Source organism: Prionailurus bengalensis, chromosome B1 (assembly GCF_016509475.1).
Source record: "Prionailurus bengalensis isolate Pbe53 chromosome B1, Fcat_Pben_1.1_paternal_pri, whole genome shotgun sequence".
Lineage (NCBI taxonomy): Eukaryota > Metazoa > Chordata > Mammalia > Carnivora > Felidae > Prionailurus > Prionailurus bengalensis.
This window is the reverse complement of record NC_057344.1, coordinates 144,980,732-145,002,324: the sequence shown is the minus strand read 5'-3', so window position 1 is coordinate 145,002,324 and position 21,593 is coordinate 144,980,732. Positions and strand designations below refer to the sequence as shown.

The 21,593-nt window shown below is 40.2% G+C and overlaps 1 protein-coding gene across 6 annotated transcripts in view; it reads right to left on the bottom strand.

Moving 5' to 3' along the window:
- Nucleotides 1-21,593, bottom strand: part of G3BP2 (G3BP stress granule assembly factor 2) — a 79,650-nt gene that overhangs the window by 17,033 nt on the left and 41,024 nt on the right. For 2 of the 6 annotated variants that reach the window (XM_043572461.1, XM_043572458.1), the window contains exon 2: nt 464-582. In XM_043572461.1, coding sequence (XP_043428396.1) covers nt 464-558 — 95 coding nt within the window. In that variant the 5' untranslated portion in view covers nt 559-582. Of the gene's footprint in view, nt 1-463; nt 583-17,162; nt 17,672-21,593 lie in introns of those variants that run through there. The other 4 variants (XM_043572462.1, XM_043572459.1, XM_043572460.1 and 1 more) reach the window with 4 other exon arrangements.

Here is a 21,593-nt window from a genome sequence, read left to right as displayed (position 1 = left end):
AACAAGGCTACTGTTGTTGTTTTACCAAGGAACAGTATTTTGCAGATCAGAAGAAATTTTCACCAGTCACTTAAATGATTCATTTTCTAACACTGCTATAAGAAACTTAAAAAGACAACTTACATCCATAATTTCAAACTGCAGATTAGAATCCATCAGTTGGTCAAGCCCAAGAAAAACACTCCACATTATACACATGTACATTTTATACAAATTATATAAATGTTGTATTTTATACAAAATACTCAAGAATATAATTGTGTATGTGTGTATGATGTGAAGCGTTTTTCTTACTGCAGATTTCATTTTTAAAAAAATCGGTTTTAGCCATCAGGCAGTTGAAATATTGGATATGGTTTGCAAAGAAACAACCAGAACATGAGACAGGAAAGATGAAATATATGTAGTTCTACTCAAGAAAATAATCTAAATAAAAATACCAAATAATCCATTCAGAATTTACCTGTGTAAATATTCTGGAGCTTTATTCAGCAAAGTATAATATTGCCTCACAAACTCCCGCCCTACAAGCAGCGGACTGGGCTTCTCCATAACCATTTCTTTGCTGCACAATGTCAAATGCTAAGGGAGCAAACACAAAAATGATTAACTATTAAAAAGTCATGTTCATAAACTTTCAGGAAGGAAATTTTCTTAGCCATACAAATAGGAATAAAGAAAATTAATGCATTTGTTTAAAAGCAATTTATAACAACAAAATCATAACTTCCCAACAACTACTGGTAAATTCCAACATTCACAGTTCCTTCGTCTCTATTCCTCCAGGGAGGGTGGGGGTGGGGAGTGTCACACAGTTCTTTCTCTTATTCCCAAGAGAGTACTATGCTGCCTCACACAATGAACACCATAACCAAGTCTTTCTGTCCACAGTACCTTTCTCCTTTTGGGGACTATAATCTATGTCCTTGGATTCCAATGTTTATTTTTAAAAATCAGACAAATGGGGCGCCTGGGTGGCGCAGTCGGTTAAGCGTCCGACTTCAGCCAGGTCACGATCTCGCGGTCCGTGAGTTAGAGCCCCGCGTCGGGCTCTGGGCTGATGGCTCCGAGCCTGGAGTCTGTTTCTGTGTCTCCCTCTCTCTCTGCCCCTCCCCCGTTCATGCTCTGTCTCTCTCTGTCCCAAAAATAAATAAATGTTGAAAAAAAAAATTTAAAAATCAGACAAAGGCACCAGTTAGGACCAGGAGATTACACTTATCATGGGAAACTATAGACTTGTATCTTCTTTGTATTCTCTCTCCTTGGAATTATTTCACTGCCTTCAAAATGATAATGATTACCATAAAAAATAAGCAATAACCTGGGGCACCTGGGTGGCTCAGTCGATTGGGCTGTCCAACTTTGGCTCAGGTCATGATCTCACAATTCGGGAGTTTGAACCCCAGATCGGGCCTCCTACTGTCAGCCTGTCAGTGCAGAGCCCACTTTGGATCCTCTGTCCTGTCCCTCCCCCACCCCTGTCCCACTAATGCTCTCCCAAAAATAAATAAATATATTTAAAAATTTTTTTAAAAATCAGCAGACAATAATATGTTTTACATTTGGCCTATGTCCAGTTATTTCTTTCCATTAACTAAGTAAGCATTTACTACATTGCCAGGTGCTATTAATAAAGGGGATACCTGATGAACAAGATTAAGATAGGGCTAAAGAAGTTTATAATCTACCCAAAAACCAAATAATCCAGAAACAGGAAAAAGACATGAATAGACACTTCTCCGAGAAAGACATCCAGATGGCCAACCGAAACACAGAAAAATGCTCAACATCACTCATCATCAGGGAAATACAAACCAAAACCACAATGAGATACCACCTCACACCCCTCAGAACAGCTAACATTAACAACTCAGGCAACAACAGATGTTGGTGAGGATTTGGAGAAAGAGGGTCTCTTTTGCATTGCTGGTGGGAATGCAAACTGGTGCAGCCACTCTGGAAGACAGTATGGAGGTTCCTCAAAAAATTAAAAAATAGAACTACACTACGACCCAGCAACTGCACTACTAGGAATTTATCCATGGGATACAGGTGTGCTGTTTTGAAGGGGCACATGCACCCCAATGTTTACAGCAGCACTATCAACAATAGCCTAAGTATGGAAAGAGCCCAAATGTCCATCGATGGATGAATGGATAAAGATGTGGTGTATATATATACAATGGAGAATTACGTGGCAATCAAAAAGAATGAAATCTTGCCATTTGGAACTATGTGGATAGAACTAGACAGTATTATGCTAAGCCAAATAAGTCAGAGAAAGACAAATATCATATGACTTCTTTCATATGAGGACCTTAAGACACAGAACAGATTAACATAAGGGAAGGGAAGGGAAGCAAAAATAATATAAGAACAGGGAAGGGGACAAAACATACGAGACTCTTAAATATGGAGAACAAACAGAGGGTTGCTGGAGGGGGGATGGGCTAAATGGGTAAGGGGCACTAAGGAATCTACTCCTGAAATCACTGTTGCACTATATGCTAATTTGGATGTAAATTAAAAAAATAAATAAAAATTTTAAAAATGAAAAAAAAAGTTTACAATCGTGAAATTTATGAAACAAAACAAAGAAGCAAAGGGAAAAAAATAAGAGAGACAAATCAAGAAACAGACTCTTGGGAGTGCCGGTTGGTAGAGCTGGAGACTCTTGATCTCAGGGTTATGAGTTTGAGCCGCACATCAGACATGGAGCCTACTTTAATAAGTAAATAAATAAATAAATGAGGGGCGGGGAGGAAGGGGAAAGAAAACAAACAAACAGACTCTTAATTATAGAGAACTGATGACTACCAGATGGGAAAGGGGTGGGGGGACAGGTACAGGGTGATGTACAGAAGCACTGAATCAGTATATCATACACCTGAAATTAACGTAATAATGTAAAGTTTATAATCTGTCGTGGAATATAAACAAGGACATAGGGAACAGAATGGTTAGGCACTATGATAAAGTACTGTTAAGCTCAAATCTCAAAGGCCAGATCAAGAAAAACAAACACAATCAAGACAAGGGAGGGAGGGGGCTTAAAAAATTAAAAAGAAAACAAATAGAAAATAAAAATAGAAACACAATCATTTACTTTTTTCATGTTTATTTCTGACAGAGAGAAAGAGAGAGAGGGAGAGAGAAAGGGAGACAGAGGATCTGAAGCAGGCTCTGTGCTGAGAGCACAGAGCCCAAGGTAGGACTCAAACTCACAAACCATTAGATGGTGACCCGGGTTGAGCCAAGGTTGAACACTTAACTGACTGAAACACCCAGGTGCCCAGAAATACAATCACTTAAAGTAAATGCCTTACAAGGTGCCTGGGTGGTTCAGTCAGTTGAGCATTTGACTCTTGAACCAGTTCAGGTCATGATGTTGCAGTCTTGAGATTGAACTCCCAGTAGGGCTCTGTGATGAGTGTGGAGACTGCTTGAGATTCTCTCGCTCCCTCTCTCTCTCTGCCCTTCCCTCCTTTCCCCTCCCCTTCTCTCTCTCAAAATACATGAAACTTAAAAAAAAAAATTACTTACATGATTATAGCCCCCAGGACAGTCAAAATTATAACATTAAGAATCAGAAAAGAGAAAAAAAGTAAAAAGTTAAATATTACTTGTTTAAATATATATTTATAATTAAACATCCTTTCCTACTACACTTAAAAGTACTGGAAAAAATTCACAGTATCTATGTGTACCTACAGGGCAACTGGGATGAGTTTAAATTCCTGCTTACCAAATAAATCTCAATGTAGGTTTCCTTTAAACAAAAAATTTTACAGCCAAAAATAAGCTGCCATAATCATTACAACTGTGATAATGTTTTTAAATAAAAATCAGGTTATCAACCATAGCAGAGCCTATAGGAAGACTGTAGCTTTGTAGCTCCTGTGTGGCTCGGTCGGTTAAGTGTCTGACTTTGGCTCAGGTCATGATCTAGCAGTTTGTGGGTTCGAGCCCTGTGTCAAGTTCTGTACTGACAGCTCAGAGACTGGAGCCTGCTTCAGATTCTGTGTCTCCCTCTCTCTCTGCCCACCCCACCCCCCACTTGTGCTGTGTCTCTCTCAAAAATGAAAAAATTATATAATTCCAATGACTCCCAATTCAGTTTTCACATAATGCTCTCTCCTTTTTTTTAAAAATTTTTTTTTTCAACGTTTATTTATTCTTGGGACAGAGAGAGGCAGAGCATGAATGGGGGAGGGGCAGAGAGAGAGGGAGACACAGAATCGGAAACAGGCTCCAGGCTCTGAGCCATCAGCCCAGAGCCTGACGCGGGGCTCGAACTCACGGACCGCGAGATCGTGACCTGGCTGAAGTCGGGCGCTTAACCGACTGCGCCACCCAGGCGCCCCTATGCTCTCTCCTTTTACAACTGTCTTGAAATAGTAAACAACAAATCTGTTTAAATTTTTAAATAGCATCTTACTTGCTTTCAAAAATAGTGAATCCAAAAAAAGGAAAAAAAGTTAATTCACTGCTTCCAGTGGCAGGGTCTAGGGATAGGGCAGTGGCAAGAAGAAGCCCCTGAAGCAGCTAGAAGAGGTAAAGTGAAGGCCATGGGGGAAGTGAAGGCCATGGGGGATGGCCACAGGAGGAATGGAGAAATCTAGCAAAAAGTAAGCAGTTCCTTCTGTCTCCATCAGGAGATGGTGATCCTTACTGCTGTTTAAAACATCTGCATTCTCTGCCATAAAATCTGTTGCCACCAATAGGTAGAAAGAAGTGTTGTGTTGGAGCCTTCCGTACATTCAAGAATAAACTTTGGAAAAAAAAAGAAAAAAAGAAACAACATACAGTGGGGGCTCATCTCTTTATTTCTTGTTACTCAGCTATTTCTACCTTACTCTGAGGTCAGAGCAAACCCAACCTAGAATCCTGCCAGTCTGTTCTTCAGTCTTTTGTTCTCCCTTGAATTCTGTACCACTTACAAATAAACCAACTCATAAAAAAAAAAAAAAAAAAAAAGAGAGAGAGAGAGAGAAAAAAAAGAAAAAATTCACAAAGCAGAATCAGATACTGTCATTTCAGGTGCCATTAGTTTCCTCCAAAACCTAAAACTTCCAATAAGGATTAACAAACCCTAATGCATAAAAGAACTCTCATTTGCTATATATTTAAAGTAACAAAGCTAAAGCTACACAGTATTTTTATTTTGAATAAGTGTGAAGTACTTATCTAGTAAAATTAATGTGAAAATTATATATACTTTTTTAATGTTTATTTTGAGAGAGAGAGAGAAACAGAGAGCAAGTGCATGCGTGAGCAAGGCGGGGAGGAGGGAGAGGGAAGAGGGAAGAGAGTCCCAAGCAGGCTCCTTGGGCTGTGGTAAAGTTAATCTCACAAACTGAGATTATGACCTGAGCTGATAATCAAGAGTCAGAAATTTAACCCACTGAGCCACCCAGGCACCCCTTAAGTTTGCATTTATAATTCATGCACAGCCAATGTATATCACAATCTAGTCAAGAGGAAAAACAAAAGAACCAAATTACACATTCAGAATAAATGTGATTACAAGAACAACTGTGCAATTCTTATTATTCACAGCAAAGTATTCAACTCATAGGTAAGCAATTTCTGGGATTTGGGTCCTTCCATTTTTTTTTTTTTTTTAAATGATCAAAAAGAAACCTCTGAACATGGGACTAAGAAAGATTTTAACTATCTAAGACCATGAAAGAGTTAGCTTTTCGGATCTCAATTTTCTAATTTATAAATTGAGATGTGATCTCTGGTCAAACCTAAAAGACGATAGATACAGTTCAACAAAGATAGCCGAGATTAAAGGATTCTTCTGTAAAAGGGAATCTTCATGTGGTTGTTAGCCTCTAGCACCTTCAAAGATTAAGAGCAATTATCATCTAACATCTTTTTGGATAAAGTAAAATTCTATGTATTAAACCCCACTTTTTCTTATGAACATTTGAAAATGTGGAGATTTGTGTCACACTGGGATGCACATATAAATTCACTTTTCCATGTCAATTAAAAATAATCAGTCCTATCTATTCATCCAAATACCAACATGATTATATGTGGCCTCCGAGATATAATTTACAGAGCCTCAACTACTTCAGAGATCATTCTACTTTCCAACTTTACCCCACTTAATCCCCGTGTATCTTCATCAACATCCTTTTATTCATTCTTGTTTCTTAAAATGTTTCTTCTCCATTTGCCTAGACTAATTCCTGAAGCATAGCTACTCCAGCTCTCATGGGAAATTGCTCTGTATCAACTGGCACTATCTTTTCTGAATCTCTTAATACCAGTGAGAGAGGAGTGGAGGAAAGAAAATTAACACATATACACAAGAGAAGAAAGTCACATTGGGCTTCATCTTACAATACTTCAAATTCAAGTAAGTTAAAAAAAAAAAAATCAAAGGAACTGGTTCCTCTGGCTATTTTGATACCTTTTGGTTCCTTCCTTGATTAATACTTCAGCTTCTAGTTAAGTACTTAAGATTTGTTTGCTCACTTTTTGGTTAAAGGTTGGGTAAATCACTAACTGGTATAATGGAGCTGCCTCTAAAGCACACAATCTCAGGCTACAATATAATGTCTAAAATGAGCTGACAATTCTATTCTACTTTGTACAAGTACTGGATAAAGAGTAAATGCACATTACAGGAAGGTAGAGTTAGGTTCAAATAATCCAAGAATAACCAGAATAGAGCTACTTCATAAATAGCCAGTCAATGTAGGTATTTATCTCAGAGACGCAATTCTGCACAATTTAGCAGAAATCTAGTAAAACAGTCTATGTCTAACAACATTTAGGTTGCTCCAACACTACGATTCTAGAAGTCTACTAAACAAGATTCCTACTCCAATACTCACTCCATCCCTCCCTATCTTTAATGACTGAAACCCCATGCATTTATTTGGGCCCAGGTATTGTCCCCCTGAAAACCTTTCCTGATTCAAAAGACTATAACTGTCTTTCCTCTGGATTCTCAAAGTACTTTTTATTAATCATATTGTTCCCTAAATTACTAACTGTGCATTAGTCTTCCTCATCTCTCCTCTACTCTCAAATAGTATAATCTGGGCTCTCCCTTAAATATAATTCTCCAGAAAGTCACAATTCTGAAAACTCCAATGACCTTCCTCAGTCTTCCTCTTATCTGCATTACCATTGTTGATAGCCTACTCCTAATGCTTTTAGATTTCTATGATAAGGCAACTTTCCTTCTCATCAAAATGCAGAAGTTCTCAAAGTTCTGTCTTCTAACCTGGCAGTTTCATAATCTAAGGGCTTTAGCTCTCATATCTACCTAAAAGGATAGCTGGTCTCTACCATAAACTCAAATTTTACATTTTTAACCCCCTGCTGAATACTCACATGTGACTTCACAGGTTAGTCCATATATGCAACCCTCCCCAGATACACAAAAAACTTTATTTCTGTTAATGGCACCATCTTCTTGGCTCAAATGCTCAGTCTTAAATGATTTTCCTTCTTTAAGCTTCAAACGGTGAAATCCTAACAACTCAAAAGTCTTTTGCAATTTGTCTCATCCTTTCTGCTCCCACTGAATTCACATTGTTTACATCTTCAAGTCTTCCAAGCTTATCACGTGCAGCATACTTTAAATACAAACATCTGCATTCAGTTTGAAGCATAAAGCATTACACAAAAATCCAGCCTGAAATTCATGGTCCTGACCAACTTTTCAAATTTATCTCCCATCACATTTCTCACCTCTGTAACAAATTCTGTGTTTGAAGAACACTATGCCACTCCCCATCATTCCCTGAATCTGCAATTTTCATTCTTTAGGCCATTGTCTTACTTCATTCAACATATGCTGGGTGAATAGGTGAGACAACACGCATTCCTTCAATGTTTATTGAATGTCCACTCTACATGTGTCAGAAATTATGCAAGGAAAAACAATGGTGAACATGAAGGACTTCATCTGCTGCTCCAAAGAAATTTACAGTCCAGTGGGAGACAGAAGTCCTAAACACAATTATGTGATAAATGCTACAGCCCTACCACAAAGAATATACCACTTGGAAACTGGAACAGGAAGAAATTGGACATGCAGAAAATGAAGTGAATATTCTAAGCCAAAGCTAAAAGAGAAAACAATTTTTAGGGGATGACTATCTCCTCGAAACCTCATACCACCGAATCTTTCCCCTTTTCATTCTTCAAAAACCTGCTCAAGATCTCATTCCAATCTCCCTCTAGCTTTCTGAGCTAGGTCCATCAGGCAGGATTAACCATTTCTTTCCCTTAGTATTATGTATCTCTTCTTTAGCTCTTATTAACGCATTTAATCCTAATAATGTGTGTACATGTGTATAGGCACTCCCCTCTATTTGGAAGAGTCCTCTGTGCTAATGCTAAGCATAAGCCTGGCAGTGTCATGCTTCCAGGAGATGCTCAAGAGACATCTTTGTAGCATCCACCATAACTGTGCTCATAATACTATTAAAGTATCTGTTCTGATACTAAAGTATCTGTTTAAAAGCATCTATTCTGATACTAAAGACCTCTTAAAAAAAGAGCAGCAACCTACTAAAATACAAAGATATTTCAATAGCTAATGAATAAAACTATAGACAAATGTCAGCAAATAGATTAAACAAAATCATTAAGCATGCAATTTTAAGCTATCTTTAAAGTTAACCAACCACCTATGCTCCTGTGCGTATTTATACGTAAATGTACAGGTGTACAGTCACCTACATGAACGCATGCTACTCCTGTAATAATGAAGTTAGAGTGTTTTGATATTAAAAGGTCAACAATCAAATACAGCATAGCAGTTTGGGCACAAATACTTTTAAGAACTTTTAAACTTTAAAATCAGAACTTAAAACTCTAATTTTAGAACTTTAAGTAATTTTAGAAATCCCACCCCCCCAAAATTAGCATTACAAGAGACCCACACAATATAGTCCTTTCAAAGGTACCAAAGTAATTTTATCTTTTCAACAAAAAGATTTGGGGACAATCTGACATCCACACATTAAAAACAAAAGGGGGGCACTTGGTGGCTCAGTTGGTTAAGGGTTGGACTTCAGCTCAGGTCATGGTCATGATTTCACAATTTGTGAGACTGAGTCCCTTATCGGGCTCCATGCTAACAGTGTAGAGCCTAATTGGGATTCTCTCTCTGTCCCTCTCTCTCTGCCCTTTCATGTGCTCGTGTGCTCTCTCTCAATATAAATAAACTTTAAAAACATAAATGAACAAAAGGAAGTCTGCCTCATACTTTCTCACCTGCATATAAAAATCATCTTGGGGGCGCCTGGGTGGCGCAGTCGGTTAAGCGTCCGACTTCAGCCAGGTCACGATCTCGCGGTCCGTGAGTTCGAGCCCCGCGTCGGGCTCTGGGCTGATGGCTCGGAGCCTGGAGCCTGTTTCCGATTCTGTGTCTCCCTCTCTCTCTGCCCCTCCCCCATTCATGCTCTGTCTCTCTCTGTCCCAAAAATAAATAAATGTCGGAAAAAAAAAAAAAAATCATCTTGATGGACCACAGACCTAAACGTAAAACCTAAAACTTTAGGCTTCTAGAAGAAAACTTTTAGGGGTGCCTGGGTGGCTCAGTCAGTTGAGTGTCCAACTTTGGCCCAGGTCATGATCTCACAGATCATGAGTTCGAGCCCCCGCATCAGGCTCTCTGCTGTCAGCACAGAGCCTGCTTTGGATCCTCTGTCCCCCCTCTCTGCCCCTCCACTCGCCCCAAACGTGCATGCTCTCTAAAATAATAAACATTTTAAAATATATACTATTTTTGGGGCGCCTGGGTGGCTCAGTCAGTTAGGTGTCTGACTTCGGCTCAGGTCATGATCTCGCAGTCTGTGAGTTCAAGCCCCACATCAGATTCTGTGCTGGCAGCTCAGAGCCTGGAGCCTGTTTCAGATTCTGTGTCTCCCTCTCTCTCTGACCCTCCCCCATTCATACTCTGTCTCAAAAATAAATAAACGTTAAAAAATTAAAAAAATAAAATAAAAAAATAAAAATATATACTATTTTTAAAAAGAAAACTTTTGTAACCTTAGGTTAAATAAAGTAGGTAAGACACAAAAAGAATTATTAAAAAAACCTGACAAATTGGACCTCCATCAAAATGTAAAACTTCTCATTTAGAATCATCACTTAGAAAATAAAGACAAACCACAGTCTGAAATGATAAAGGACTTGTATCCAGAAAAAAACAGATTTCTCATAACTTAAAAAAAAAAAAAACATTATTGAAAGCTAAACAAGTTAATATTACAGAATTCTATTGACAGGACATTCTGCAAAATGCAAAACTACAGGGTTAAACCTATCAGAGACTGAAGATACAAAGGACTATAAAGAAACAGGAGATAACTTCTGGTGAAGGGAATATCTTGGATCTTGACCATGGTAGTGGTTTCATAACTATATGTCTGTCTAAAGTCATTAAACTGCACATGAAGAATAGTCTCTACTGTTGGTAAATTACTCCTCAAATTTTAAATTTGGCAATACAATTATGCTTCATTATGTCAATTATTTCACGAACTTTCACGGAAAATCCCTCAACACAATGTAGGGGAACCACGATATTCTGAAATTGAGAACATTCCACAGTTCAAAAAAAAGGGCAATTTATTCAAAGTTGGTATCTTCCACCTATAAAATTAACAAAAATGAAAATGATTGGTAATATCCAGTACTGTTAAGGGGTGTGGGGAAAATGGGCTCTTACACAGTGTTAGTGAAAATAAACATTTTTACAACCTTTAGGAGATGTAATTTTGCAGTTTTAATCAATTAAAAATGAACATATATAACCACTAATGCCATTTCTAAGACACATTACAAAGAAATACACAACTGAACAAAGATGTATATTTAATGCTGTTCATTGCCACTAAAGAAAATCAAGCAGGCTAGGGGCGCCTGGGTGCCTCAGTCAGTTAAGCATCGGGATTTTAGCTCAGGTCATGATCTTGCAGCAGTTCAGGAATTCAAACCTCACATCTGGCTCTGCACTGGCAGAGCAGAGCCTGTTTGATATTCTCTGTCTCCCTCTCTCTCTGCCCCTCCCCCGCTCTCATTTTTTTCTTTCTCTCAAAATAAGACTTTTTAAACTTAAAAAAAAAAATAAAATAAATAAATAAATAAATAAATAAATAAATAAATAAAGCAGTCTAAATTCCATCAAGAGGTAAATGGAGGCACCTAAATGGCTCACTCGGTTAAGCATCTGACTTCAGCCCAGACCATTCTCATGGTTTGTGAGTTTGAGTCCCTCATCGAGCTCTGTGCTGACAGCCCAGAGCCTGGATGGAGGCTGCTTCTGATTCTGCGTCTCCCTGTCTCTCTCTCAAAAACAAAAAAACAATTAAATGGAAAGCTATAAAACACAAAATTATGCACTGATTTAAAGTAAAATAGGAGAGGGATGCCTGGGTGGTCTCTCCCTCTCTCTCTGTCCCTCCCCACTCTCTCTCAAAAATAAATAAGCTTAAAAAAAAAAGTAAAATAGGGGCGGATAGGAAAGTATAAATGTGGGCAAGAAAGACCATCTGCAAAAGTAATAACCAAATTGTAGAATAATGTTACAAACTCCATCTTTGGAAAAAAGCATGATAAAAACATACATACAAATGGGTTATGAGTCTACAAGAAAAAGAATGCAAGCTACATACCCATTCTTAACACCACTAGTAAGACATTAAATTAAGACATTAAAATTTTCACTTAGTTTCTGATAACTTTCTAACAGATACATGTTACTGGTTACAAAATAGGACTCGTGGGGTGCCTTGCTGGCTCAGTCAGTAGAGCAAGCAACATCTTCATCTTGGGGTCATAAGTTTGAGCCCCACACTGGGTGTAGAGAGTACTAAAAAAATAAGCTTAAGAAAAAAAAGAAAGAAAAAAGAAAACACGGCTCTAGAATAAAGGCCAAAAGTGTGTGAATACACTTACCACTACTAGTAAAACAAAAAGGCAATCTCTGACATTATGCCTACATTAGTGACAATTTATGAAGTTTAAGTGTGCTTAAATATCACCAACTAATTGAAGATAGGCTTCAGTAGATGGAAATGGAAGAAACAGACTAATACCATGTTGGAATTAAAATTGAGCAACTAGGGATGCCTGGGTGGCTCGGGTCATGATCCCGGGATTCATGGGTTCAAGCCCCGCGTCTGGCTCTGTGCTGTAAGTTTGGAGCCTGGAGACCGCTTTGGATTCTGTGTCTCTCTGTCCCCTTCCCCGCTCGTTCTGTCTCTCTCAAAAATAAACATTAAAACTTAAAAAATAAAATAAAATAAAATAGAGCAGCTACACACTGAAAGACTAGTAAAGAACTTACTGCCTAGGATCCTAAGCAGCACCCTCTAACATCAAGGTTTCCAAAAGGTGATTTATAAAACATTTGCTATGCTTACCTGATAGAATAAACTGAACCCCAACTATAATATAAAAAACATCGATTCATGTGCAGTCATTAAAATACTTTCAAAGACAATAAAACCACCAAAGAAAACACACTGAACACAATTCAAAACTTAAAAGGCCTGATTTCAACAATGTAAAGGCTATGCATGCACCTGGACAAGAAAATGAAATTAATTTTTCAGATCTACTATAGCAAAATAGTTATCAGAGCAGATTACAATAGAAAAGACAAGGGAGACACTGTATGGCTCAGTCCTTTAAGTGTCTGACTCTTGATTTAGCCTCAGGTCTCAATCTCACAGTTTATAGGGCTAGGATGGAGCCCCGCTTGGGATTCTCTCTCCCTTTCTTTCTGCTCTTTCCCCACTCACAATTCTCTCTTAAAATACATAACTTAAAAAAAAAAAAAAAAAAAAAGGCCCCAAGCAAAATAATTTTGTATTCCAACAGTTCTCTTTAATCTCAGGGATCTCTGAAATGGCATCTCCATTCTTATTAAAGCAACGTCTCCATTATCCACACGGTGATAGATCTACATATAATCATAACATCTAACTATAACTATTAGCCTCAAACACCTGCCAGTAACCACCACAGTATATAAACATCAAAACACACAATCAAAACTTCACTCTTTGAGGAGCCCGGAGTGTCCTGACCACAATTTATAAAAAGTGGTAACTGCCCAAGTTCTGGCGGGGAGATTTCACTCACTGCAAATTACAGACATGAAATTCCATGTCACATTTGGTGGCTATTTCAATGCTTGGAGGAAAAAATAACGCAAATGAAAACTGCTAAGAAGTTGAGCTATGTCATCTTATTTAAAAAATAATCAGGAAACTCAAAGAAAATGACAATTACAAAAATTTTTTTAACCTACAAAAAATATTTTTTCAGCCTACTGTAAAGTTATATGTACTGTATCTTGATTCCTATAAAAGTAATAAGATCTCTAGTAACAGTATGCAATTCTTTACCAGAAAGAAACTATGCTACCAAAGGCTATGTCGATGCTAGAACATAGCTAATCTCTACTGGGTACTGAACTACCTTTCCCCAGTAGTCAGGCCTAACCCCTTTGTCACTGAGCCATGGACTATTCCCATTCTCAACACTTAATCACATATTAAAACTGGAACTTCTGAAACTCCAGGTGACTTTACCAAAACAGCAATGAATCTCCTTTTTTTTAAAGATTTTTAAAAAAATTTTTAAGTAATCTCTACATCCAACGGGGGGCTGGAACTCACAACCCTAAAATCAAGAGTGGCATGTTCTAGGGGCGCCTGGGTGGCTCAGTTAGGCATCCGACTCTTGACTGGGCTCAGGTCATGATCGATCTCATGATCTCACCGTTCATGAGTTCGAACCCTGCACCGGGCTCTGCGCTGACAGTGGGGAGCCTGCTTGGGATTTCTCTCTTCTTCCCCAACTCATGCTCTCTCTCTCTCTCTCTCAAAAATAAATAAACTTAAAAAAAAAATTGAAAGAGTGGCAAGTTCTACTGACTGAGCCAGTCAGTCGCCCCAACAATGAACACCTCTTTAGAGCAGAAACCTTCAATTTGTTGTAGCAGACCATAAAATGAAAGCATCACAAACAAGATCAAGTACCAGTGGCAGAAATAAATAAAAGGTAGTTGTAGATTCAGCCTGTCCTCAGGCCCCAAAAGTAAGGAGGCAAAACCTAAAATTCAGAAACTCTTGAAAGTGACCAAGTATTATGCTGTCTCTGCACCTCCCCCACTCACGCATTGTCTCTCTCTCTCAAAAATAATAAACACTAAAAACAAATTTAAAAAAAAGGCGGGGGGGGGGGTGCCTGGGTGGCTCAGTCGGTTAAGCATCTGACTCTTGGTTTCAGCTCCAGTCATGATTCTCATGGATTGGTGAGATCAAGCCCGGCATCAGACAGAGCAGAGAGCAGAGTCCTCTTGGGATTCTCTCTGTACCTCTCCCCTCAAAAATCAACAACAACAACAACAACAAAAAAAAAAACGGTAAATGAAAAAGAACAGCTACAAATGCGAAAATATAAAAAAAATTCTTTTTAAGTCAAACTGTTAGCTTATTTGGTACTGTTGGAAGGAGCTAAGAAACAGAAGACAGTAACAAAAGACAAAAAACCCAGGAGTCATCCCAAAATATCCACAATGCTTTACCAAAATAAGGTAAAATACCTAGAAATTAAAAGATGTGAATAAGCTGAGGCACAGCCATCAAGAAACTGATTCTACTCCTTCTGAAGCCAGTCCAGAGTTCTGGGCGAAGAATCAATTTGTCTTAGCAGCTCTTAATCAAGTGTCCATCACTGCAGAGTAATGTAACCAAGCCATGTTTGATGATGAAATTCTACTGAATTTAAATTCAGAAGCAAACTTCAAGTTGTACCTATCAAACCCAGCCTTTAGAAGGGATCACTCGTGGGGTGCCTGGGTGGCTCAGTAGGTTAAGCATCTGACTTTGGCTCAGGTCATGATCTCACAAGTCCTGAGTTCGAGCCCCACATCGGGCTCTGTGCTGACAGCTCAGAGCCTGGAGCCTGTTTCGGATCCTCTGTCTGTCTGTCTCTCTCTCAAAAACAAATAAGCATTAAAAAACAATTTAAAATAAAGGGGGGGGGGGTCATTCCCTGCCTCCATATCAACTCAGTGTAAAATGTGGGGGAAAAGTCTTTAAGAAACCTAAGAATGAACTTTCAATCCTTAAAAAAAGTTTGTATTTTTTTAAAAGCTTTTTTTGTTTGTTTGAGAGAGTGTGTGTTTGAGGGGGGAGAGGCAGGGAGAGAGGGAGAGAGAATCCCAAGCAGGCTCCTGTTGTCATGACCTGAGCAGAAATCAAAGAGTTGGATGTTTAACCAACTGGGCCACTCAGGCGCCCCAGGAATCTTCGATTCTGATAATGGGGAATCAATAGGAATAATTCTTCACAATAAGGAAACTGTTAAGAATCTAAACACACAATTAGTTATTTACAGATTTTCAACAACTGCTATCAAAATTTTCATTTTTGATTTCTCATAAGTAAAATATGGGCAATTATTTCCTGCTACCAACAGTGCCAATATTACTGAAACTCAAGAATTGGCTGCTCAGCTACTACTGAACACTCATTTAGGCTACCAAATTAAGACTTATTTTCTTCTTTCTTCTACTTCTGATCCCTAAGAACCCCACAAGTATTCTGATTCTCTTCACTCTTAACACTTCTTCACCACTAATATTTCAACCCCAAATATTAAAAAACCTGAACCATAACAGTTCTTAATAAGCAATCCATTTGAGGTCCTTATCCTCACTACAATCCCAATAGCCTTTCAGAATTAAACAGCCTCTAGAGATTGTTATCACATAGGGACACACATGACTAATCCTAAAAATTTAAGAAAACTGGAGGTACTATCACCAAAGAAACTACACGTAATCCAGTTCTAAATTCAAACTAATCATACCATCTATCTTTTAAGACCAAGAATTTTGGACATCAAAATAACACTGGATACTAAAAGGGCTAAATGTTTACTTAGAAACTTTGTTCACATGTCTAAGGCTATATTAACTGCCAAATATGGAGCTAGACAAGGAATTCCCATCTTCTTTCCCTCTAACATACAGGGTTCCCTAATTGCGGTTTATGGTTCAGAGATCCAGGTACAGGAAATGCTCACATTTGGAGGACTAACACGGTATGTGGAGCCTTGAACCTAAAAACCAGTATTTTAACCCAATTTGAAACCATAACAATTATATTGGGGGGGTCAACTTTACTATCGTTCCAGCTTCCGTGCACGAGTTTTGTTGTTTTTTTAAAGGGAGCAAAAGCACCTACCGTCGGAAAAAAAAAAAATCTGTTAAGAAATTAGGTATGCGTTGGGGGGGGGGGGGGGGGGGGAATTGATCTATGCGGAAAACTGTAGATGCAAATCTATATTCGCTCCAAATCGGCACAGAGCCATCTTAAGAAATCCGCTTTTAAAGACGCAGATAAAATTCAATCAGATTCAACTAACAAAAATCGACACAATATAGGGAAGCTTATGTTTCTCTCCTAGACTATCCTTCCCGCCCCCCGCCCAAAAGTGGGGGAAGAGGAAGAAACCCATTCCTCAAAGCACTCAAACACCTTTTCTACTCCTGGATCAATAAAGGATTGTCTGCATAAAAAGAGTAGGAAGAAGGTGCACGTTACACACACACACACACACACACACACACACACACACACACATACACACATAAACCGGGTTTCTGAACACGTTGGGGATAAACCCAAGGTGCGGGGTGAGGGGAGAGTCAAAGACCGCGGAACACTAGATACTGGGTAAGCAAAGCGGCGGCTGCTTTCAAACCCGGATTCTGTTTCGGTGCACAGAAATGGTGCCCGCAGGCCGCTACTTTCGCATCTGCGTCGCTTCTGCCTCCGCCGACACAGCCTCTTTTCCCCTCCCCCACGGGCGGGGCGGCGACGGCCTCCCCGTTCCCCTGAAACCGGGAATAAGAGACGCAAACGACTCGAAGACAAGGCTGGTGGGCTCCCCACCCTAAAACATCCTCTCCAGAAAGCCCACTCCTCCACGTCCCGAATTGAGCCTCCACCAGCGCGCCTTTGGGAGCTGCTGCGTCCCCTTTCCCAGCTCGCCACCTCATCTCCAACAAATCCGGGCCCCACCTGTGCCCGCGGAGCCCTCCGTCCACACAACGCACGCCAGTCACCTCCCTTCTCACGCGGCCTCCTATCCCTCACCTGCGAGGAAAGGCTCGGCTTCTTCCACGCACACACGGCAGCGTAGGCAGCCTGCAAGAACAATGTCTCTCTCCACCTCCGACACTGGGGCTCACGCACAGGACGGTTGCCTCGAGCCGCGGCCAGCGAAGGGAATGTCCCCTTCCGACCACCACACCAACCTCCCTTCCCGGCCCCCGTACACACCTCCAACCAACAGCGGCGGCGGGTACGTCGCGCGGAGGTCAACAGGAGAGTCGCCGAGGACCGGCTGCAGTGGCTTCTTCTCGCTCGCCACCCCCTCCCTCCGATAAACCTGAAGCCTCGGAAGCCGGAGAGTCGCGAGCTCGCTTCCCTTACAACCACCTCTTCCCGGGCGCCAGGCGCTGCGGCGAGCGACAAGGAACACGGACGTCCCGCCCCCTTTGCCACCGCCCCCTCTTATTGTTTTACCCCTGCCGAAAGGGCTGGGGAACCCCCCAGCACGACTTCAGCCAATCACGCATCTCCTTCGCGAGCAGGACCCAACCTTCTCGCGTTTCTCTGCGGAGCACGCGCAGAACGCCGCCGCGCTCACGTACTCTCGCGCCCAGAAAGCCGGGGAACCGGAACCGGCCTGAAGCCGGGGCGAGAGTCCGCTGATTTGACGTCACAAGGTGGCTGCCTTTCTACTGCCCTAAGGCTCTGGCCTCGCCGCCCTTCTGAATCGCACCCGAACACGAACCCGGTTGGCTGCTGCGCTGTGTCTTTTGCGCCGTTTTTTGGAGACCGATATTTCTAGTCCCTTTTGATTATTAATGTTAAAAGAGAAGGGATTTAGTAATTTTCTCTTTTAACTAGGTGTCTGCAGGTTGCTGCTCTAGACATAAAATGCAGCCAGTGGTTTCAGCTATTTGTACCCTAAATTCACCTACATTATTAACCCATCCTAGGAAATGGAGATTTAAAACTCCACCGAGAAGGTCAAATTCAGCCTAACAACCCAAAGCAAAATACGTTCTGGGGCCTACTAGGTGTTAGGCCCAGGGATATATTAAAATATGCTGTGGCCTGCACAGAGTGGAAAATAATCTATTTCTTTGTGTGCCTGTTATGTATTTAGGTGTTGCTGAATACATAATAAGGGTGTTACATACTAAGGCCTCTAAAAAGGCTGAAATCTCAGGAGATAGCAGGATTACAGCCCTGTCCTAGATCTAGGCCCAGACTTGGCCCCAGGGTGTAGCTGGGACAACACTAGACACTGACTCTAGTGACCTTGATTCATGGGGAAAGCCAAATCTCCTTATAGTCAAGGAAGCCACTTTGCACCTTGGTTCTGGCGATGTTTCTCAAAGACTATGGAGACAGCAGAAGAATTTTGGAAGGAAGAGCTGAGGAAATGGCAAAAGAAATGAAATGGCAAATAGAAAAGGAAAGAATACATTTATTACGCGCCCATGTACCAAACGTAAGCGGGCATAGAACTTTCATTAGTTTTCTTAATCCTTTAAGAGCAATTTTAAGGTATTTTCCACATGTGCAAACTGAGATTTCCGGAGGCAGTGCCAACATCTGAATCTCCAAAAACTACATTGTTTTTACCTTAGTTTGCCTAATCATTTTGTTACATGAAAAATATTTGAGCAGATTGTAACATTTGTGAAATGAACTTTTACTTTTTTTTTTTGTTCCTTTAAAGCATAATATATTACATGCAGATTACCCTTTAAATCTAATACTTCTGTACCAAGCACTCTTCAAATTCCTTTTTGTAATTGTTTAGGCGTAACAATAACCCTATAGAGTAGTTATTATTTTTATGTCCATTTTACAAATGAGGAAGCTGAAGTTTAGAGAGATCAAATTAAGGTCACACAGCTACTGTTGGAGCTGGGATTCAAACAGTCTGCCATCACACTCCAAGCCCTTAATCACAAGCTATGGAATACGCTCACTGTATTAACTGCCATGATTTACACTTATCTCCTGTACTGCTGATTGACATTTCGATTGTTTCCAGTTTGGGGTTCTTATGCATAACCACTATTACTCTTCAAGATAATGTATCCTGATGCACAGGTACAAAGGTTTCCCTAGGGGAATGGTTCTCAAAAATTAACATACATCAGAATCACCTGGAGAGCTTGTTAAAACAAAGACTGCTGAGCCCCCAAGCCCAGGATTTTTGATTCAACAAGTTTGTGTTGAGGCCTGAGAATTTACATTTCTAACAAGCTCCCAGGTGATGCTGTTGCTGTGTAGTAACCACACTTTAAAAACCACTGAACTGGGACGCCTGGGTGGCTCAGTCGGCTTGAGCGTCCGGCTTCGGCTCAGGGCATGATCTCACGGTTTGGGAGTTCGAGCCCCACGTCGGGCTCTGTGCTGACAGCTTGGAGCCTGGAGCCTGTTTCGGATTGTGTCTTTCTCTCTGCTCTTCCCCTGCTCATTCTCTGTCTCTCAAAATAAATAAACATTAAAAAAAAAAAACTAATGGACTGTATACTTAAAAAAAATAAATAAATAAAAATAAAAACCACTGAACTAAAGCATGGGCTGGGAAACTTATACTGTAAAGGGCCAGATAGTAAATATTTTAAGTTTTGGGGGCCAAAAATGGTCTGTTACATATCCCACCCCACCCCCTTTTTTAATCCTTTAAATATGTAAGAAACATGCTGAGCTCTAGGGCTATCCAAAAACAGGCCCCAGGCACCCCCTGCTCTAGGGTAAATATTCAGCTATCTTTAATTTTGGTAAAAAACCCTAAACCATTTTCTAAATGGTGATTTTAACTTCTAAGGATCTCTCAAGTCTGTGCCCTTTGAATGCTCTCCATACTTATAGCCTCTGCTCAGGTTCAGGCCCCTTTCATCTTTCCAGAATGACTGCAGTAGCCTCCTAATGTCCCTGCCCTTTAAATACAACCTCCATGAAACACCCCCTCCCTGAATAGACTATAAGGCAGGGAGACCAGTACGAATTGCATTCATTCAGTGGCTCCGACCAAAAATGTTTGTCACCCTTGACTCTCTCACACCACACAGCCAATCATCAATAAACTTATTCCCTCTACCTTCAATATTTAATCTGGATTAAACACTTCTCATCCCTATTACTGCTATTATAGTCCAGGCCACTACTGCCTACTGAAACAGCCTTCCAACTTGGTCTTGGGGCTTCCATTCTTATCCTACTACAGTCTAGTCTCACAGGCACAACAACCAGATCCTTTATAGCTGTCAATCAGATGACATTTTCAAAATTTTCCTTCCAAAGGCAACCCAATAAAACTTCACGTCCTGTCTGGCCTACAAGGTCTACCTGATTTAGTCCTTATGTTACTTCTGCCTCTTTTCTTGCCACTTTTTCTCTTACACACTCTACTCTTCCTTTGACACATCAGCCATATATCCTGTCACAGGGTGGACCTTGGATTCGAACCTTTATCAAGTTTGTGAAAGGGGTGCCTGGGTGGCTCACTTGGTTAAGTATCTGACTCTTGATCTCAGCTCAGGTCTTGATCTCAAGGTCATGAGTTCAAGCCCTCTGTTGGGCTCCGCACTGGGCGGGAAGTCTACTTAAAAACAAAAAACATCTGTGAAAAAGCAAAGTAAATTGCATCTACTGATTTCTCCCAAAGTACTCTTACTGAAATAACTCACTTAAGCATCCTAAAGGTGAGTTAGGTAGGATTTTCCCTTACACAAACTATCCTTAGAATTTCAATTAACCTAACACCCGCTTAAACAGTCTACAAGTTTATCTCAGCTGTGTTCTATCGTTATTTTGTATACTTTATATATTCTATAGTTCTTAGATTCTCTAGATTTATTTTTTTTAATAAATAGAAATACAATGGTAATCTACAGGTTGTCCTGCAGGAGTCCACCCTTTAAGACTCCTGGGATTCGTTCATTCAGCAGCCACCATTGATTGTCAATGTATCAAGCAGAGCACTAGGCTCAGAATGAGGCAAAAATAATTGAAACATAGTGTCTTCAGGGACCTGGGAGAGAGGAAGAGAGGAAGAGAGGGAAAGAAAAGACAGAGAACAAGAAGAGGAAAGAAAAATAGAAAAAGGGAGAGAGACACAGAAAAAAGGGAGACAGAAAGGCAGTAGGGAGAAAATGACAGTAGAGGGTACTGTTAAGTGATACTGCACAGGGATACTGAACAGCATTTTGCACTTCTTCGCAACACTGGATATTTCAATTTATAATTCAATATCTGATATTTCCCCTCTTGTATACATGCACCCTGTAAGTTCCATGAGGGAAGAACTCATGTTTGCCTCTCTAATCCAGCACCTGGCACCGGCTGAGTAAAAGTGCCCCCGTAAGAGCTTCCATGAATTGACTAAGTGACCATTTGAGAGCAGAGGGAGGACACAACAGTCTTTCTCCTGGACTCCTAGTATTTGTGGTGTTTTTGCCTTTTTTAAAAATGTTTTCATTTATTTTTGAGAGA